Source organism: Clupea harengus, chromosome 17 (assembly GCF_900700415.2).
Source record: "Clupea harengus chromosome 17, Ch_v2.0.2, whole genome shotgun sequence".
Lineage (NCBI taxonomy): Eukaryota > Metazoa > Chordata > Actinopteri > Clupeiformes > Clupeidae > Clupea > Clupea harengus.
This window is the reverse complement of record NC_045168.1, coordinates 25,871,223-25,887,937: the sequence shown is the minus strand read 5'-3', so window position 1 is coordinate 25,887,937 and position 16,715 is coordinate 25,871,223. Positions and strand designations below refer to the sequence as shown.

Genomic DNA, 16,715 nt, shown 5'->3' with positions numbered 1-16,715 from the left:
AATTGATTTGAACTGGGCCTGCGTGGTCACGACGAGTCAGCCGACTCAGTAAGAGTAAACCCAGACATTTTTAAGTGAGTTTTGAGACGATGTGCGAGGGTGACACCAGGCTGAAAAGACACTACGATTCGAATTACGAACATCGTTTTTTTGGAGCTGATGGATGTATCAATAGGACATCGTCTTTTTACAAAGTTTTGTTCACTTAGCAGCATGTTTTGGTGCTGTTATTTGTTTCAGTTGTGCCTTTTGCTTCATATTGTATGCCACAGGTGTGCCACAAGTAGGGTTGCCACCTGTGTCTGACAAAAACCTGGACATATCGATGACACGACATACCACGGCCCACCTGCATTTGTGCACTGGCTTTGTTCCCACAGTCAGTTGACAGGTAGCTGTGACCATGTCGCACACCATGATAATTTGCTGTTAATTCGGCAACAGTAACTATGTGTAAACGGCAGAATTACGGTCCTGTCTCCCAGTAGCCACCGTAGCTCCGGTCCTGCTCTTGCCACGTGCTGCTCGTATATAACCAGCTCACCAGGTAGGATAGTTGAGGTCTATGGGTTTTCCGCATTCTTACTCTCCATTTCTATGCTGCTGAAAGCCATGTGTGGGTCTACATAATACAGTGTATGGAAAAGTTACTGTAAATAAAACATTCAGCTCCACACACACATAATGAAAGGAGTAAAGAGGAAAGAAATCCTTTATTATCCAGGGTCTCTGAAACATATATTTTATGGTGTTTTTAATATTTATTGTTAGTTATTGTTCGCTTTTTTTTCTTTGTTCATTTATACTTCTTCATTATTTTCACCAACATTTTACATCCTTATACATGTTACCAGTGCGTAATGCAAGTCATTATTAGTACTAGTAGTAGTAGACTAACTACCCACACAGTGAAAACCTGCTAGCCTAACATCGCCACCCATTCTACAATGGAAACATGTTTTGAAAGTGGTTGCGGGAGAGCATGTAACTTTTGCTTGTATTAAATCTATCCCTAGCGTCCGCAATCTTTCGACCTGTGTGTTAGCAGCAGCTGGTCTTGTTGAAGCCAGAAGGATAAAGCTAACCTGCCCACATAATGGGACCATTATCACCATCATATTAACTGCTGATAAGTAGGCCTTGTTGTATTTTAACTCATTCATGAATGTAATATTGAACAAGAACTGGACTGCGGATGCTGGAGCATGGAACACCTGAATAGACAGAAATAGTTACACAGAATGGCTGCCCATGTGGGAAGGCTGCCACAAGGCAGAGAGGCTTCTCAGGAAGGCCACTAGACATAGCGAATCTGTAGGCCTTCTCCTCTGAAAAGGTCAAGACAACCGTTTTCACAGGAGAACAGTCAGCAGTGTGAAAACTGTCCGGGCTCCTCTGAAAAGGGCAAGACGACTGTGGTCACAGCTGAACATTCAGCAGTGTGACAACTGCCCAGTCTACAAATTGTTCAAAACTTATCAGCAAAAGAGTTCGATGTGGTTCATTCTGAGAAGTAACAAGGACAGAGGTGCAAGGAAGAAGAGATGTGGTTAGAACTGTGTAAAATGGGTTGGAGGAGGCTTTGTCCTCAGTTCATCTGCCTGATCGCTCTTGCCTTATGCTTAGTTTTTGAGATGTTCCATGGACCAGCTCAGCAGCAGTTAACTTCTCTGAAATAAACCGTTCAGTATCTTCACACCTGTTCGCCTTGAGACGTTTCTTGAGAAGCTTTTAGAATTTTCCACGACATATGATATGATCTCTTGGATAGAGAGAACAGACCACATGAAGATATGGGCCTTAAAAAGGCATGCAGGACGTTCACACAGTGAGATGATCCATGGGCATCCCCTTATTGTAGCTTATCGATTACAATAAAACTTCAGATTCCTACATCCAGTCTCCGGTCTTTTAATTGAAAAAAAGGTGAAGGGAGACGCTGTCTCGCGGCAATAATTGTATTAAATTGCAGTTTTTTAAGGGATGTTTACTAGGGCTGAACGATTAATTGCATTTGCGATTTAATCGCGATATGATACACCGCGATTTTCTAACCGCAACGTTCGCCATTAAAAACGTGGTATAAAAAAAAGCACACAGTGTTTAAAAAGTGCATGCCTTGTGTTTATTCTTACAATGACTTTGTTTAAATTACTTAAATGCACAGTGGCAAAGCCACCAATTTGTTGTTCTTGATTCTGTAATGAGCAGTTAAATAAAAATGTAAAATGTGGGAAATAATATTTTACACTAAATGTATCTAATATTGTGTTGGTCATATTTAAATCATTCATTACGATTTGTTGGGAAAAAAATTTGGATAAAATAAAAAAATCCCAATCGCAATATTGGGGGAAAAATATTGGAATCAGATTATTTTCCAAAATCGTTCAGCCCTAATGTTTACACAATGTTACCCATGTTATCATTCACACTGGCTATTTTGAGAATAAATGTTATACTTGTAAGTAGGGATGGGTATCGGTTTTTTTTTCGATACCGGTGCTTAACCGATACTTTTAACCTCAACCCTTCTTCTGAGTGTTGCAGCTGTTCTACGGGGCCCCCGGATCTGAGTCCTCCTCTTCGCGCACTGCATGCAGTATTTAGAGTGGTAATGTGCACCTCACCATTTGCAGTGATTCCTTTTGCAGTGCCTAGTTACAGTAACGTGCAGCAAGTGATTCAACCTTCTCTTTCACACGCCCTCCGATAGCAAGCATCAGTTGAATTGATGCACAAGCGAGATAAGCTATGCTACGTCACACCCCTAGTAGCCGTCCAGTCTGCGCACGATAAAACACATATTTTGAGTGTATGGACGCGCAGGAAAACATATTTTATGATCAGGAATGTTCATGTTGACAAAGCCCATGAAAAACCGGGACATTCCGTGTCCCGGGAGAATTTAGAATTTTTCCGGGACAGGCTACAAAAAAGAAGGACAATCCCGGTAAAACCGGGACAGGTGGCAACACTAGCCACAAGCTTAATAAATTATGCAAGTTATTTGAGCTATGTGTCTGTCTAATCTTTTTACTTTGTTGCAATCATTTTACTTTAATGCTGTATTATAGGCAACATCTTTGTGTCTTTGTGTCAAGCATGTGAAATGTATTTGGAATTGGATTTCTGCTCCCTGCCGGCACTCAAAATGCAGCCCATAGCATATCTTACTGGTCAATATAGGCCTACTGCTTATAATAATCAGCTACCTCTATTTTTGTGACGGTGACACGACGTCATAAAAAATTGCCCCACCAGAAATGTCAGGCTAAAATCGCCACTGCAACTGTCCTAATACATTTTTGACCAACAGCCAAAGGGGGGAGCTAAAGGTTTCTGCTTTTCTTTTTCTTTCTATTTGTTTGTTTTGCCCAAGGTCTAGATTCATGAATAGTAAACCATGCACATAAGACTATAGCAGAAATACGAGATCTACATGGCTTCAGTGACTTAAATGTGTGTAGGTGTGATTATTGCCTTGGAAATACTTTCAGCTCAGAGGAGGATTTCAAGAAAACTTGGCATCATTTCTGATGCGATTCCTCCCATGTCCCTTTGTAGTAATACATTTCTCATTTCATTCCTAAGATCTGTCCATGGCAACCACAGAAAGTAGGCTACCCAATGCCTGTCCAGAGTTCACACAGGGTGCTGGGTCAGGCCGTCTGTCAAAGTCTGCGCCGCCAATCACTCTTAGCCCACCCTTACACATTACCCTTTTCCTCTTTGTTTTTTGTTTTTTTTCAGAGCACAATATTTTGCATTACTCAATAACCCTTGTGGCTTATCAAGTGAAACTGTGAATGCCTGTCAGATGATCATTGGTTTGGACAGTACCAAAGAAGAAGAAGCAGCTAGCAACGTCCAGTTGGCACCACACTGGTCTGGTAAGATTGGTAAGATTGGTTGGCACCACACTGGTCTGGTAAGATTGGTAAGATTGGTTGGCACCACACTGGTCTGGTAAGATTGGTAAGATTGGTTGGCACCACACTGGTCTGGTACGTCAGAGTAAAGAACAACTCCTTGGGCTCCATTTCATTAGTTGTGTTTTATTTACATTAGTTGTTTTTTATTTACATTAGTTTGTTTTTTATTTACATTAGTTGTTTTTTATTTATATTAGTTGTTTTTTATTTACATTAGTTGTTTTTTATTAACATTAGTTTGTTTTTTATTTACATTAGTTGTTTTTTATTTACATTGCTTGTTTTTTATTTACATTAGTTGTTTTTATTTACATTGCTTGTGGCAACAGTGACCAAGAAAAGTCTTTTTGAGGCAGAGTGATCAGTTGGATCTCAGTAAGAGAGGGGGAAAGAAGTGCACTGGAAAGAGATCAAGGCATGTGTAAATACTGCATGGTCACCAGTCCTTTGCCACCAATACAGCAAGTTGTCTCTGAGCTACTGCAGCTGCGAGTCTGAATACTTTGGCAGTATGAGTGGAAGTTATGCATGAAAACGCTAGTTTACTGATCCACCCGGTAAGTTATCATGGGCTCCCTTTATAATTCTGCACTATCTAACAGTTTCTCCTGTGTGTGTGTGTGTGTGTGTGTTTTGTGAGTATGTAAAGGCCATGCTGAGGAGCAGCTGATGCTTCATCACGACTGTGTCAAGGCCATGATGAGGAGCCTCTGTTGCTTTGCAGTTGGTGATGTGGACCAGCTGTTTGGATTCAGTCAGTTCCTCTCAGTCCCTGACACTGTTGTACAGGTGACAAGGTGGTGTAGAGATTTGTATACTGATTATTAATTCTCATTTCAGAAATGTGCCAAAGAAAATCCCGAAAGCTGTAATCCACCGTAGACCTACATTGAATGCGTCTAATCAGCGCTGTCTATTGTCATAATTTGAGTTGAGTCAAGGGGAGAGTACACGTTACCATAGAGTTGAGTCAAGGGGAGAATACACGTCAGCATAGAGTTGAGTCAAGGGGAGAATACACGTAACCATAGAGATGAGTCAAGGGGAGAATACACGTAACCATAGAGATGAGTCAAGGGGAGAATACACGTAACCATAGAGATGAGTCAAGGGGAGAGTACACGTTACCATAGAGATGAGTCAAGGGGAGAATACACGTCATCATAGAGTTAAGTCAAGGGGAGAATACACGTTACCATAGAGATGAGTCAAGGGGAGAATACACGTAACCATAGAGATGAGTCAAGGGGAGAGTACACGTTACCATAGAGATGAGTCAAGGGGAGAATACACGTCATCATAGAGATGAGTCAAGGGGAGAATACACGTAACCATAGAGATGAGTCAAGGGGAGAGTACACGTTACCATAGAGATGAGTCAAGGGGAGAATACACGTAGGCAGAAAAGTGTGTAGCTGCATACTTTTTCGCATGGGAGAATACAGAACTTAATAATTTAGCCATCTTCCTTTTATTATAAATAATCCAGTTATATCTGTGAGGATACAAGTTGTGGGAGGGACAAGTACATCTTTTGTGCTGACTTTTGCAAACATTAGGGACAAGTGGGACAACCTCTGGCTAAGACCTGGTCACTTTCTTCCTATCCATTTCAATTTACATCATTTTAAAATATATTGATCCTCCCACCAAGTGATGTAATGCATGGTGTCACTGGCATAGCTAGAGATATAATTTTGGACAAAATTTTATGTACAACCTAAACATCTTTAAATGTGTGGTATGGGTAAAAACAGAAGCTAGTCAATGTGTCTTTTTACATTCTTTTCCATCAAAAACATATTTATGAAATGATAACCAGTTCTTAACTGTGAATCCCAAAATGTCCAACGAGCATGCAGAATGTGGAATGTTGTAGCTGCCATCTACAGCACTAAGTGTCCCTGTAGGGCGATGGAGATCACAAGACAGACCATTCCTCTGACATTTTATTCAACTTGAGATTTTTTTTCCAGATACATACTGCCAGTTACATAAAAAAAAAAAAAAAACACTGATCATAGCTTTTGTTTCAGCATGACACTAACTTGATAATAAATAAGATAAATCGATCTAAGAGATGTGTTTGAATTTGAAATAAGTTTCAGTTAGGTAACTATGTAATGTGCAAGAGAAGCAAAATCAAAATCAAAGGTACAGACATGTGTGCTTTACCTCTTCTAAGAATGGCATTTGCTCAATTGTTTGGCCCAGTTCAAGGTATTCTACTTACAGCAAATTATTATTACAAAATAAATCCATATTAATATCATGTCAATTGTGTCAGAGTTGAGGAGTTGCAAATGATGGCAGAGTTGAAGATTGCATGGAATTTCCCCCGCTATGATGGTTGGCTTTGCCTTTATCGGTGTGAAATGCACTTTTTCAGATCTTCTTCATCTGAGCCATAAGCTCCTCAAGGCTACAGTCTGTCTCTCCCACCGTCGCAGCCGATGAAGCAGAATCTCCGCTCTGAAATCAACAGCAACTTTAATATTAAGAACTCTGTTTTGGGACAAGATGTATTGCACCAGTCATGAAGTAAAAGTCTTCAACCCCTACAGAAACTGTAACACGGCCAGTACCAAGAATTGGGTTGCATACCGAGTCATGGAAGGCCTGATTTTTCTTATGTTGTGTACAGAACAAAGTGGCATAACCAAGACACAAACGCAACTGGTCAAAGAAGGTTAACTGATCAATCAATCATAACACCTAGGTTTCTCACAACCTTGTTTGAGGTAAGAGATCATGAGGCGATTTTTATGTTGGAAAGATGGATTGGCTGGGATGACCAAGGACTTGAGGTTTAGTTTAAGGTGCCATTCATTCATCACTGTATCTGATACAATCTGAACACCAAGGCAGTTCGAGGGCTGGTTCGGAGCAGGTGCCATATCTCGAACCAGCCGAAGAACCGGCACTCTGCCAACGGCGGCTATTAAAAAGCAAGGCGGTTTCCAGTTGAACCAACTCCGAACCGGCACGAACACCTAGTTCGCAATGGGAGAAAGGGGGTATGAAAGACAAGCCAAGACCATGGAATCAATCTGGCAGAGTGACAAATATAGTTGAGCATCGTCTGCATAGCAGTGATAAGAGAAGCAGAGTGATGCGAGCAGATAATCGGAACCGAGGAGGTGGTGTATATCGCAAAGAGAAGGGGCCCAAGCACTGAGCCTTGGGGCCAGTGTTGTAGTGGTAAAAAAGTAGGTAAACTACACATATTCACAGACATGTTAAAAAGGTGGATACATTACTTATCTTCTATGCAGGACTGCATCACTGCATTATTATTACTAATAATTATTAACCCCCCCAGTTCTAGCCCACCAACTCTGTCTGTGGCGGATGTCTTGAAAAATATAGTGAAGTGTGGCGTCATTGATAAGTGTTGGTGAAAATTCAGCACACATACCGAGATTGATTCTTAAGTGCTGACGTTTCTAAAACATACAAAGACAGAAACGTCATGTTTCAGCTCACAACGGCATATGATTGACTTTAATCAAGTATGTATGTGTGTTAGAGCTTCACATTTATCTATCAATCAATGACAAACAGAACCACCTTTCCTGTGTGAAAGCACAGGACCTTTTGAGTTTCTTGTTTTAAAAAATGCTTACAAATATTGTCAATATATTCTTCTTCCACGGGGTAGTCGTGGAAAAATATTCATACAACACTTTATATTTGAGAAGAGTGAACCTGCACTGAATGCATTGAATGCATTGTGTCAAAATGCAGTATTATTTTTTGCTATTTTAATATTACATTGTCATTGATAAGCCCCAAAGGAAAAATAATTAACTATTTATTTGAACAATCCAGTGCTTAAATGACCAATTAGTAATCATCCGAACTTTATTCCTAGTTTAGATTCCTGACTAACTGGCAACCAGTTCACTCTTGGTGCATTAGTAAAATCTAAGTTTTTTTTAAAATAACGATTATATAGTTAAGACCGTCCTTTAGAACACTGGTATCTACTACAGACCTCTCTGTATGTTGCCGATTACCCACCTGCGTTGGAATAGTATACGCTAAAGCACCCACCTGCGTTGGAATAGTATACGCTAAAGCACCCACCTGCGTTGGAATAGTATACGCTAAAGCAATGCCCTCTGGCAAGACAGGTACAGGCCCAGACGCCAGCTCCAGCTCCTCCTCTGTGACCTCAGAGACTAACTCAATACCTATCAGCGAGAAAAGGGTTTAAGAATCTAGTAAAACATTCATACATGTCCACATGTAATCATAGAACACTAGTGACAGAGATATTATATATATATATATATACAGTATATATATATATATATATATATATATATATATAGTCACATGGTAACATACTTACCCCAATCATTGTCTTCATGCACCACTTCCTCTTTGACTTCTGACACATCAACATCTTCCTTGGGTCTCTGTGCTTCCTTTTTCTGATTGAGAGCGCATGTGTTAATAAAGAATGCACAGTATACCTTCACATGATTGCACTTAAGTATACCTTCACATGATTGCACTTAAGTATACCTTCACATTATTGCACTTAAGTATACCTTCACATTATTGCACTTAAGTATACCTTCACATGATTGCACTTAAGTATACCTTCACATTATTGCACTTAAGTATACCTTCACATTATTGCACTTAAGTATACCTTCACATGATTGCACTTAAGTATACCTTCACATGATTGCACTTAAGTATACCTTCACATGATTGCACTTAAGTATACCTTCACATTATTGCACTTAAGTATACCTTCACATTATTGCACTTAAGTATACCTTCACATGATTGCACTTAAGTATACCTTCACATGATTGCACTTAAGTATACCTTCACATGATTGCACTTAAGTATACCTTCACATTATTGCACTTAAGTATACCTTCACATGATTGCACTTAAGTATACCTTCACATTATTGCACTTAAGTATACCTTCACATTATTGCACTTAAGTATACCTTCACATTATTGCACTTAACGCTCTGGAATCTGGAACTTTGCTGGCGAGACGAAGAACAATGACATACATTTTGTCTGGAATATAGATTCAAAGCTTTGCACTTTATCATATAAATATGATGATAGCAATGACATAAACCTTAAATCCACTCACAAAATGTAAGTTTAAAGCTTAAGAGCAATTATCAATGTCAAGAAAACTGTCTTAAGCTAAAAACAAAAAGGCCTGTTGTCAGTGGTGTAGGACTGCTTTGCACCACCCCAGCCAAATGTTGATGGACACAACAAACATAAATAAATCATCAAATCAATCAATGACCATTGGAGATTTAGAGGAGGGGTCAAGCACTGAGCAACCAATCCAAGGCAAGATGTTTGACCAATAGAAGGACACGTGCTGGTCCATGGTATAAAATGCAAATGTTTCCTAGCATGCACCCTCAAGAGATTATTCACCATGGCAACGAATGGCTATACACCGGGTACATATGCAGGATTATTCCAGTCAGCCTAACAGCACAGCACCCTCCCGCCATACATTCGAGAATCTGTGGAGTCTACAGGATTATACAGGGACATGCTAGTCCAGATACACCTCTTTTCACGCAGTGTCTAATGATATATGCAAACAGATTACAAGCTTGAATCTTCCATTGAATCGTCCCCCAACTCCATAGAGTTAAACAGAGCAACACCCTACCCTTGAACCCTAGCTCTCCTAGGCCTGTGATGTGCCTTACCTGATACTCCTGTTGTTGTCTCCCACAGTAGGCATCGCTGCACTGAGGGTTAGGTTTCATGGACATGGTGGGGAAGAAATCCTGCATGGCATTATAACCCAGGTAGTGACTAACTGTCCCAAAACCGAGCAGGAACCTGTCAAAGAAGGAGATGTTAAAACGTGTGCATATAATGAGCCCCGTACAATCACAAGCAAACATCTCAATCAAAACGTGTGCATATAATGAGCCCTGTACAATCACAAGCAAACATCTCAAATCAGAATGACTTTACAAATTACATTTTCATTCAATTTTAAGACTAAAAACATTTGAGCTGTTACTAAACACGCCAATGCACTATTTTGGAGTGATATGTTCACTTACTTCAGGACGTTTTGTACTAGCACCCCAGCGATCACACCCATGGTTGTAGGCAGGCTGGCTGCACAGACCCCATCTCTCTTCAGCGTCTTCTCATCAATGTTTGCTGCCACAATTAACGGAGGAGCACACTGCCATGAAACAAATAGTAAAAGGGGGAAGTGTTGATCAGATCCATTCTTGACCGAAGCAGGAGGCGTGTTGCAGGAAAATCAGATACATCTTAAAGATGTACATTACCGTTCAAAACTTTGGATTCACGCCCCACCCCCATCAAATATGGCGGAACATAAATTGCAAATATAGTCAAAACATTGACAAAGTGAGAAATTCCTGGAATGGAATCCTCCACTTTCAGCAAGTAACCACACTGCATCTTGACTGCTTTCAGCAAGTAACCACACTGGATCTTGACTGCTTTCAGCAAGTAACCACACTGGATCTTTCAACAAGTAACCACACTGGATCTTTCAACAATTAACCACACTGGATCTCTCAACAATTAACCACACTGGATCTCTCAACAATTAACCACACTGGATCTCTCAACAATTAACCACACTGGATCTGTCAACAATTAACCACACTGCATCTTGACTGCTTTCAGCAAATAACCACACTGCATCTTTCAGCAAGTAACCACTGTTGAGTGGGACAGTGAAGGCACCGAGAACCCTAGGTTCGTAGAAGACAACACACAAGCCTACAGGACAAAATGTGAATGCATCTTAAAACAGTTCCATCTATCCGTAAAACGAAAATGAGCATGCGACTGCGTATGGTCAGGTTTTTGATAGTTCAGTTCACAACAAAATTGTATAGGCCATACGAGAGAACAGTCAAAATGGAAGCACTGCGATCACGTTAATCCATCCCCTTACCCTTCTCACAATCACGTTAATCCATCCCCCTCACCCTTCTTACAATAACGTTAATCCATCCCCCTCACCCTTCTTACAATAACGTTAATCCATCCCCCTCACCCTTCTTACAATCACGTTAATCCATCCCCCTCACCCTTCTTACAATCACGTTAATCCATGCCCCTTACCCTTCTCACAATCACGTTAATCCATCCCCCTTACCCTTCTCACAATCATGGTTGCGATTCCCACTAAAACTGTGTCAGAAGATTATCGTTTATATAATGAAGTCAATCAACAATTTGCAATTTTGACAACGTTTAGCGTCCATTCCTCCACAAAAGAAATGCTTACTAAGTGGTATGAATCCCTACTTCATACAATTTGAAATGGTGAGTGGCACTTGCACCACAGCTACATGGCATTTAGCTTTAAGTGATACGATGACATAACATTAAATAAACTGCAGTAAATACATGGGTGCGGTCAATACACAGGTTAGTTTTATGACATTACATAAAACACTGTTATCCGGTTTATATACGGTGCAGTTAATAGTCTGGGGTAATTTGTCACATTGGTACCGTATTTTGTTGTTTGACAACTCTCCCCTATTTTGTTTATGTTAAAAACAAATGGAGTGACGCAGCTCTTCTCATTAAAAATATGCTCATATAAGAAAACTACTTCAAGTAGGACAAAATATAAGCTCAAGTACATAGTTTAGAAGAAATGTAAGACTTACAGCAAAACAGGCCGTCTCTCCGGGGATAATTAGCTGAATGTGACCAGACACGGCATTCTCACTGACTCCTGACTCCATCCAGGTCTGACCCAACTCATTACAGGCCTGAATGAGCAGAGACATATGAACACATACACACACCAACAGTGCTTTGGACAAAAAACATCATCCACACTGAAATTAGGATTATGTGATAATGACATTATTATTATTGTGCCTACTCACAGTATTGATGGCCATGCATGTCTCAAAGTATTATGTGATAATGGAATTCAATGCCTACTCACAGTATTGATGGCCTACTCACAGTATTGATGGCCTACTCACAGTATTGATGGCCATGTGATAATGATGTTCAACATCTACTCACAGTATTGATGGCCTACTCACAGTATTGATGGCCTACTCACAGTATTGATGGCCTACTCACAGTATTGATGGCCTACTCACAGTATTGATGGCCATGCGAGCCTCAAAGTTATCCACACAACTCAGGACCAGATCCACAGGCTTTCCCTCTTCAATCCCCCCATGACTGGAATAAACAACATGATATATGATATATAATAAACATGATATATGAAATACAAGCCCCCTATGACTGGAATAAACAACATGATATATGATATATAATAAACATGATATATGAAATATAAGCCCCCTATGACTCGAATGAAACATAACCATGATGTATGAAATATAAGCACAACTATGCAATATACAAAAACCACCCCAGCCTTGAACAGGACTGAATCCCATCCCAAAGTTTTGACATACCTTATGCGATCCATAAAATGTGTGAAATTGTCCATTGTGGTGATGTTGTAGTTGTGGATTTCAAATATGACATCTGGGTTGATGTTTCTATTCCGAAGAAAATAGTTCATTATTGATGCATGTTATCTACAGTGTCTTGGTGTATGCTAAATAACATTTATGCCAACATGTCCTTAATCTGAAGTCTCCAACCGATTGACTTTATTTAGTACAAAATACTGGTGCAAAAATCAGAATGTCATCTGCATTTCCAGCACCATCTCAAAATACAATCAGAGAACATTTTCACCATCTCTCAGGTCACTAGAAGTAGCTAACATGAACAGCTTCTATAAATATCTTACATGCACACCTGATAAAATGGTTGTTTTTCAATACAATTCAGTCAAAATTTGGACACACCTTCTCATTCAATGGTTTTCATTTCCTACACTCTAGATTAACCCTGACTATCAAAACTAAGACAGGACACATATGGGATTATGTATTAATAAAAAAAGTGTTAAAGCAAAATATGTTATTTTATATTTTAAAATGTTTGGTTTCATTGATGGTGATAAAATGATGTAAGAAACGTACCTAAGTGTGTGCTCAGCTGCTTTCACTTTACTGAAGCCGGCTTGGTGGGGCTGGAAGAAGAGTCGGTTCATGTTTGCAAGCTCCACTTTGTCATAATCAAACAGCAGCAACTGTGCAGTGAAAAAAGAAGTAAAGCAGCATGAAAGATTGTTCTACATCTTCCTAAATCCTGTAAGGCAATTCTGCTCAGTACATATAAACAAAACTCACATATAAACAAAACACAACAAACAGCTGTTTCCGCATATATTACACAGCCTATCTGAAATTGCTATAGTGTAGGCTAATATATGCATTAATGCTTTCCCTTCAAGATAGGGTGCTGACGGGCCAGAGTTCCAAACCAAGATTTCTCAAAACAAACAGTATATTGAAGATCGAAAATGCAACAGTAGTTGTTGTTCATTCTTTCTGTATACATTTTTTTTCAGGTGCGGTTGTGTTGCACGAATAATTGCAGATAAAGTGAATGGAAGTCAAACGACAGCGTAAACATATGAATTGCGGGGACCAAAGAAGTCTCGTATAGTTAGATGCCGGTGCTGGGTGGATACCAGCTAGGAACAGCTAACACAATACCAGTGCTGGTTTTCAGCAGAATACTGTACCTTTAAGTATAACGTCATCAGACGGATGAGAATGCACATTATAATACAACGTGTAACTTAAATTTAATTTGCATTACCTTACCAATGCCACACCTCGTTAGCATTTCTGCAGTGACGCTACCGACACCCCCAACCCCGACCACTGCAACAGTATACGAGCGAATTTTCTGGTAGGGAAAAGTAAACACTGGGTTATACATTAATGTCTCTGGCTAGGCAACCAGTGTAGTTTGCTAAAGTTACTATCATGACATTACTTGCTTACCTCGTAATCTTCTACAATGCCCATACGTTTCAAAGCCATAAGACGACTGAAATACAAGAACATACGATTGATTTAACTTGACAGCTGTCTGAAATACGCTGACGAATATCTAACCTTTCGATGTTAATTTAAACAGTACACCTACATCTGTTAGATAACGAGCTAAATCATATATGCCCCATCGGACTCCACCTTTAAGATTAAATAACTTTATTCACGTTACCTGTATGGATTTGAATCCACTACTTCTGCGCTCATCTGATCGATTTTTGGTCGAGGACATGCCTGATGATCTGTGTCTTCGTAGCTTTTCTGCTTACATTTTATCAGTTCATTTTCGAGTTCACGAACTCTTAGCTTGAGTTCTTCGACAGTCGACATTGCAGCACTTTAAAGCAGCAGATGTATTCCGCTGTCTTTTACGAGTGGCTACTTAAGAGTCTTCTGATTACCCGAGCAATACGACAGACGGCTGGCTATATGTTCAGGTTGTATTTAGTAGATATTACAGCTACAGCGATACGTCATTGAACAGTCGTATGTGTGACGTGGCGTTTTCTTATTTGATCAAAGGTAAAGCGTTCGAGCGGCGTGGAACTTCCCTAAATAATGAAGGCCTCTTCCGGTCTCGATTTCCGGGTGGAAGACTGGCAAAAACTCAAAGTAAAAGCCCAAGAATACTGAGGTATATCAGCACGAATGAAATTATCTTACTTTAGTGTAATACATATAGCGGTAAAGCATTTTGATATTTAATGCTCTAAAAACATATGTAGGCCTAACACATATTTAGTATCACATATTTTATCAAACTACAACAATTTCCCAATTGTTCAGAGAAATGTCTCACCATAAAATAAAAAGCATTCCTCCTTTCTTACTGCAGTTATGTAACTGCACAATGAAGTAAAAATAAATAAATGAATAAATAGAAGAACTTTAAGAAGGCTTTTGCAACAATATTTGCAACACAATATTTGTGATGCGCAACTCAACTCCATAAAGTTGTGATATGAAAAAAAGCAAAGAAATAAAGATGAGAACATTTCATTAAGGTTGTCCATCATGTGCGTACTTCTGTGAGTCCACGCCTTCATGCCTATGCCACAAATGAGGTTACATGACGGGTCAAATCTCAGGTTTTATCTTTTCAACATTTCACATGTCTGAATTTTACGGATGTCATTACATCTCATGGATTTTCACACCCAATAGCATAGAATACTGAGTACAAGTCCAATAGACTTGTGGGAAGGGGTAGTCGGGGTGGCCCACAGATTTTCACCGATTTCAAACGCTGACCTCATGGATTTCGGATGGATGGGATATATGTGAAATTGAAAAAAAAGCCTGCAGATTTATGTCACATTTTCAAACAGATACACTGATGAATCAGATGCATACACTGACACTGCAAACGTATAGGCTGAGAAAACTAAAATGTACCCCCTCAATATAGGGGTCAGATGGCTTTATTAGAGGGTGCAGAACAGGATTCTGGAATATAAAAGTGGGGAATTGTCGTCCGCGTGGCATCCGCAGCCTTTTCGAACGCGTGTCCTATTGACCGCTTTAGGCCTTCTTGACATACACTGATACTGCAATAGTTGTTAGGCTGGGAAAACTATAACTTGTACCCTCCCAATATAGGGGTCAAAACTCTTTATTCGAGTGTGTAGAACATGGTTGTAAAATAAAAAGTGGGAAATTGTTGTCTGCGTGTCGTTTGCAAACTTTCAAGCATATGTCCTATTCAACCACATGGGCACCATTCTGATAGGCAGTTGTTGGGTGATGATACTCTGCTATACATCTCATTACTGCGGTTCATGGGTATGTGACCGGAACACACTACAGAGTCAGACATTTGACATTCCTCCTAACTGGCACCTGACTAGCGCTTAACTTGCACTTCAGCAGTTACATTCATGCACTTCTTTTTCCTTTTTTCTAGGTCGTTGTTTTTCTAATTCTCATGTAAAGTAGTATTTATTGTTACACCATGCTTTTTATTGCTCTTAGCTTGACTGTTCTCTCCCTTGTACGTCGCTTTGGACAAAAGCGTCTGCTAAATGACTAAATGGAAATGTAAATGGAAATGGAAAGAATAAATAGTGACACAAAGTTTATCTATTTGATTTCTGATTGCTGTAAGCGGACATCGCTTGAGCCAGTGTGAATAATACATTTGGTGTATCTGCGTTTAGAATTAGCGATTAGTTGTAAGTGTGATTCGATGTTGTTTGCTCTAGCACCAGGTATACTGTTCACCATTGCCGAAGATGTTGCTAACGTAATGTTTCTCAGGTTACCGCAGGCTTGGTAATGAGTTTTTCAGCATCATACACCCTTCTGTTGAAACCAGATCTGTCAATACGACCCCATCCGAGCCGTCCTGGAGTCACTAGGTCACTAGTGGACGCACTCTCACCTTATTGCTAAAGCATGCATTTTCTCCCATAGTTTTTCTTTACTTTGAACTACTTTGAATCAGTGGAAGGTCAGAGCCTGTGATGTGACTATAGCCAGGTGAAAAAATTCTGATGTGACTATGTCTGAGGTGAAAAGCATTCTGCCAAGTTGTATATTTCACAGCATCGCTCGTTTATATGTTTTCTGTAGCAGATGTATGAGGTGTATGTCTGAGTTAACACAGCGCTGCTGGGTCATCTTTATTGCCGAATACTTGACAGCGGGTTGAAAGGTTTCTGGTGTCACTTATCACCCAATTATTGCTTAAAAAGGAAAAACGCACACACACACACACACACACACACACACACACACACACACACACACACACACACACTTTCACGTCAAACAAACAGCTTGTGAAAATCTATTTTAGTTGATAACATTGGAAA

General features: G+C 39.8%; 1 protein-coding gene across 1 annotated transcript; it reads right to left on the bottom strand.

Moving 5' to 3' along the window:
* Nucleotides 1-5,387: 5,387 nt before the first annotated feature.
* Nucleotides 5,388-14,370, bottom strand: uba5 (ubiquitin-like modifier activating enzyme 5). Its single transcript, XM_031584071.2, has 12 exons — nt 14,075-14,370; nt 13,852-13,897; nt 13,664-13,753; nt 12,979-13,088; nt 12,400-12,486; nt 12,073-12,157; nt 11,623-11,727; nt 10,018-10,145; nt 9,652-9,787; nt 8,293-8,374; nt 8,025-8,131; nt 5,388-6,407 (listed from the first exon to the last, which is right to left on the bottom strand). The coding sequence occupies exons 1-12, from the start codon at nt 14,230-14,232 to the stop codon at nt 6,321-6,323; spliced, it is 1,221 nt and encodes a 406-aa protein (XP_031439931.1). The 5' UTR covers nt 14,233-14,370; the 3' UTR covers nt 5,388-6,320.
* Between the last annotated feature and the right edge of the window lie 2,345 nt (nt 14,371-16,715).

Coding starts and splice junctions, on each gene's coding strand:
- uba5 (XM_031584071.2), bottom strand. CDS start 14,232: ATGTCGACTGTCGAAGAACTCAAGCTAAGAGTTCGTGAACTCGAAAAT. Junction 12,158..12,399: donor CATTTTATGGATCGCATAAG/GTATGTCAAAAC, acceptor TGTTTATTCCAG/TCATGGGGGGATTGAAGAGG. Junction 10,146..11,622: donor GAGAGACGGCCTGTTTTGCT/GTAAGTCTTACA, acceptor GTTTCATGGCAG/TGTGCTCCTCCGTTAATTGT.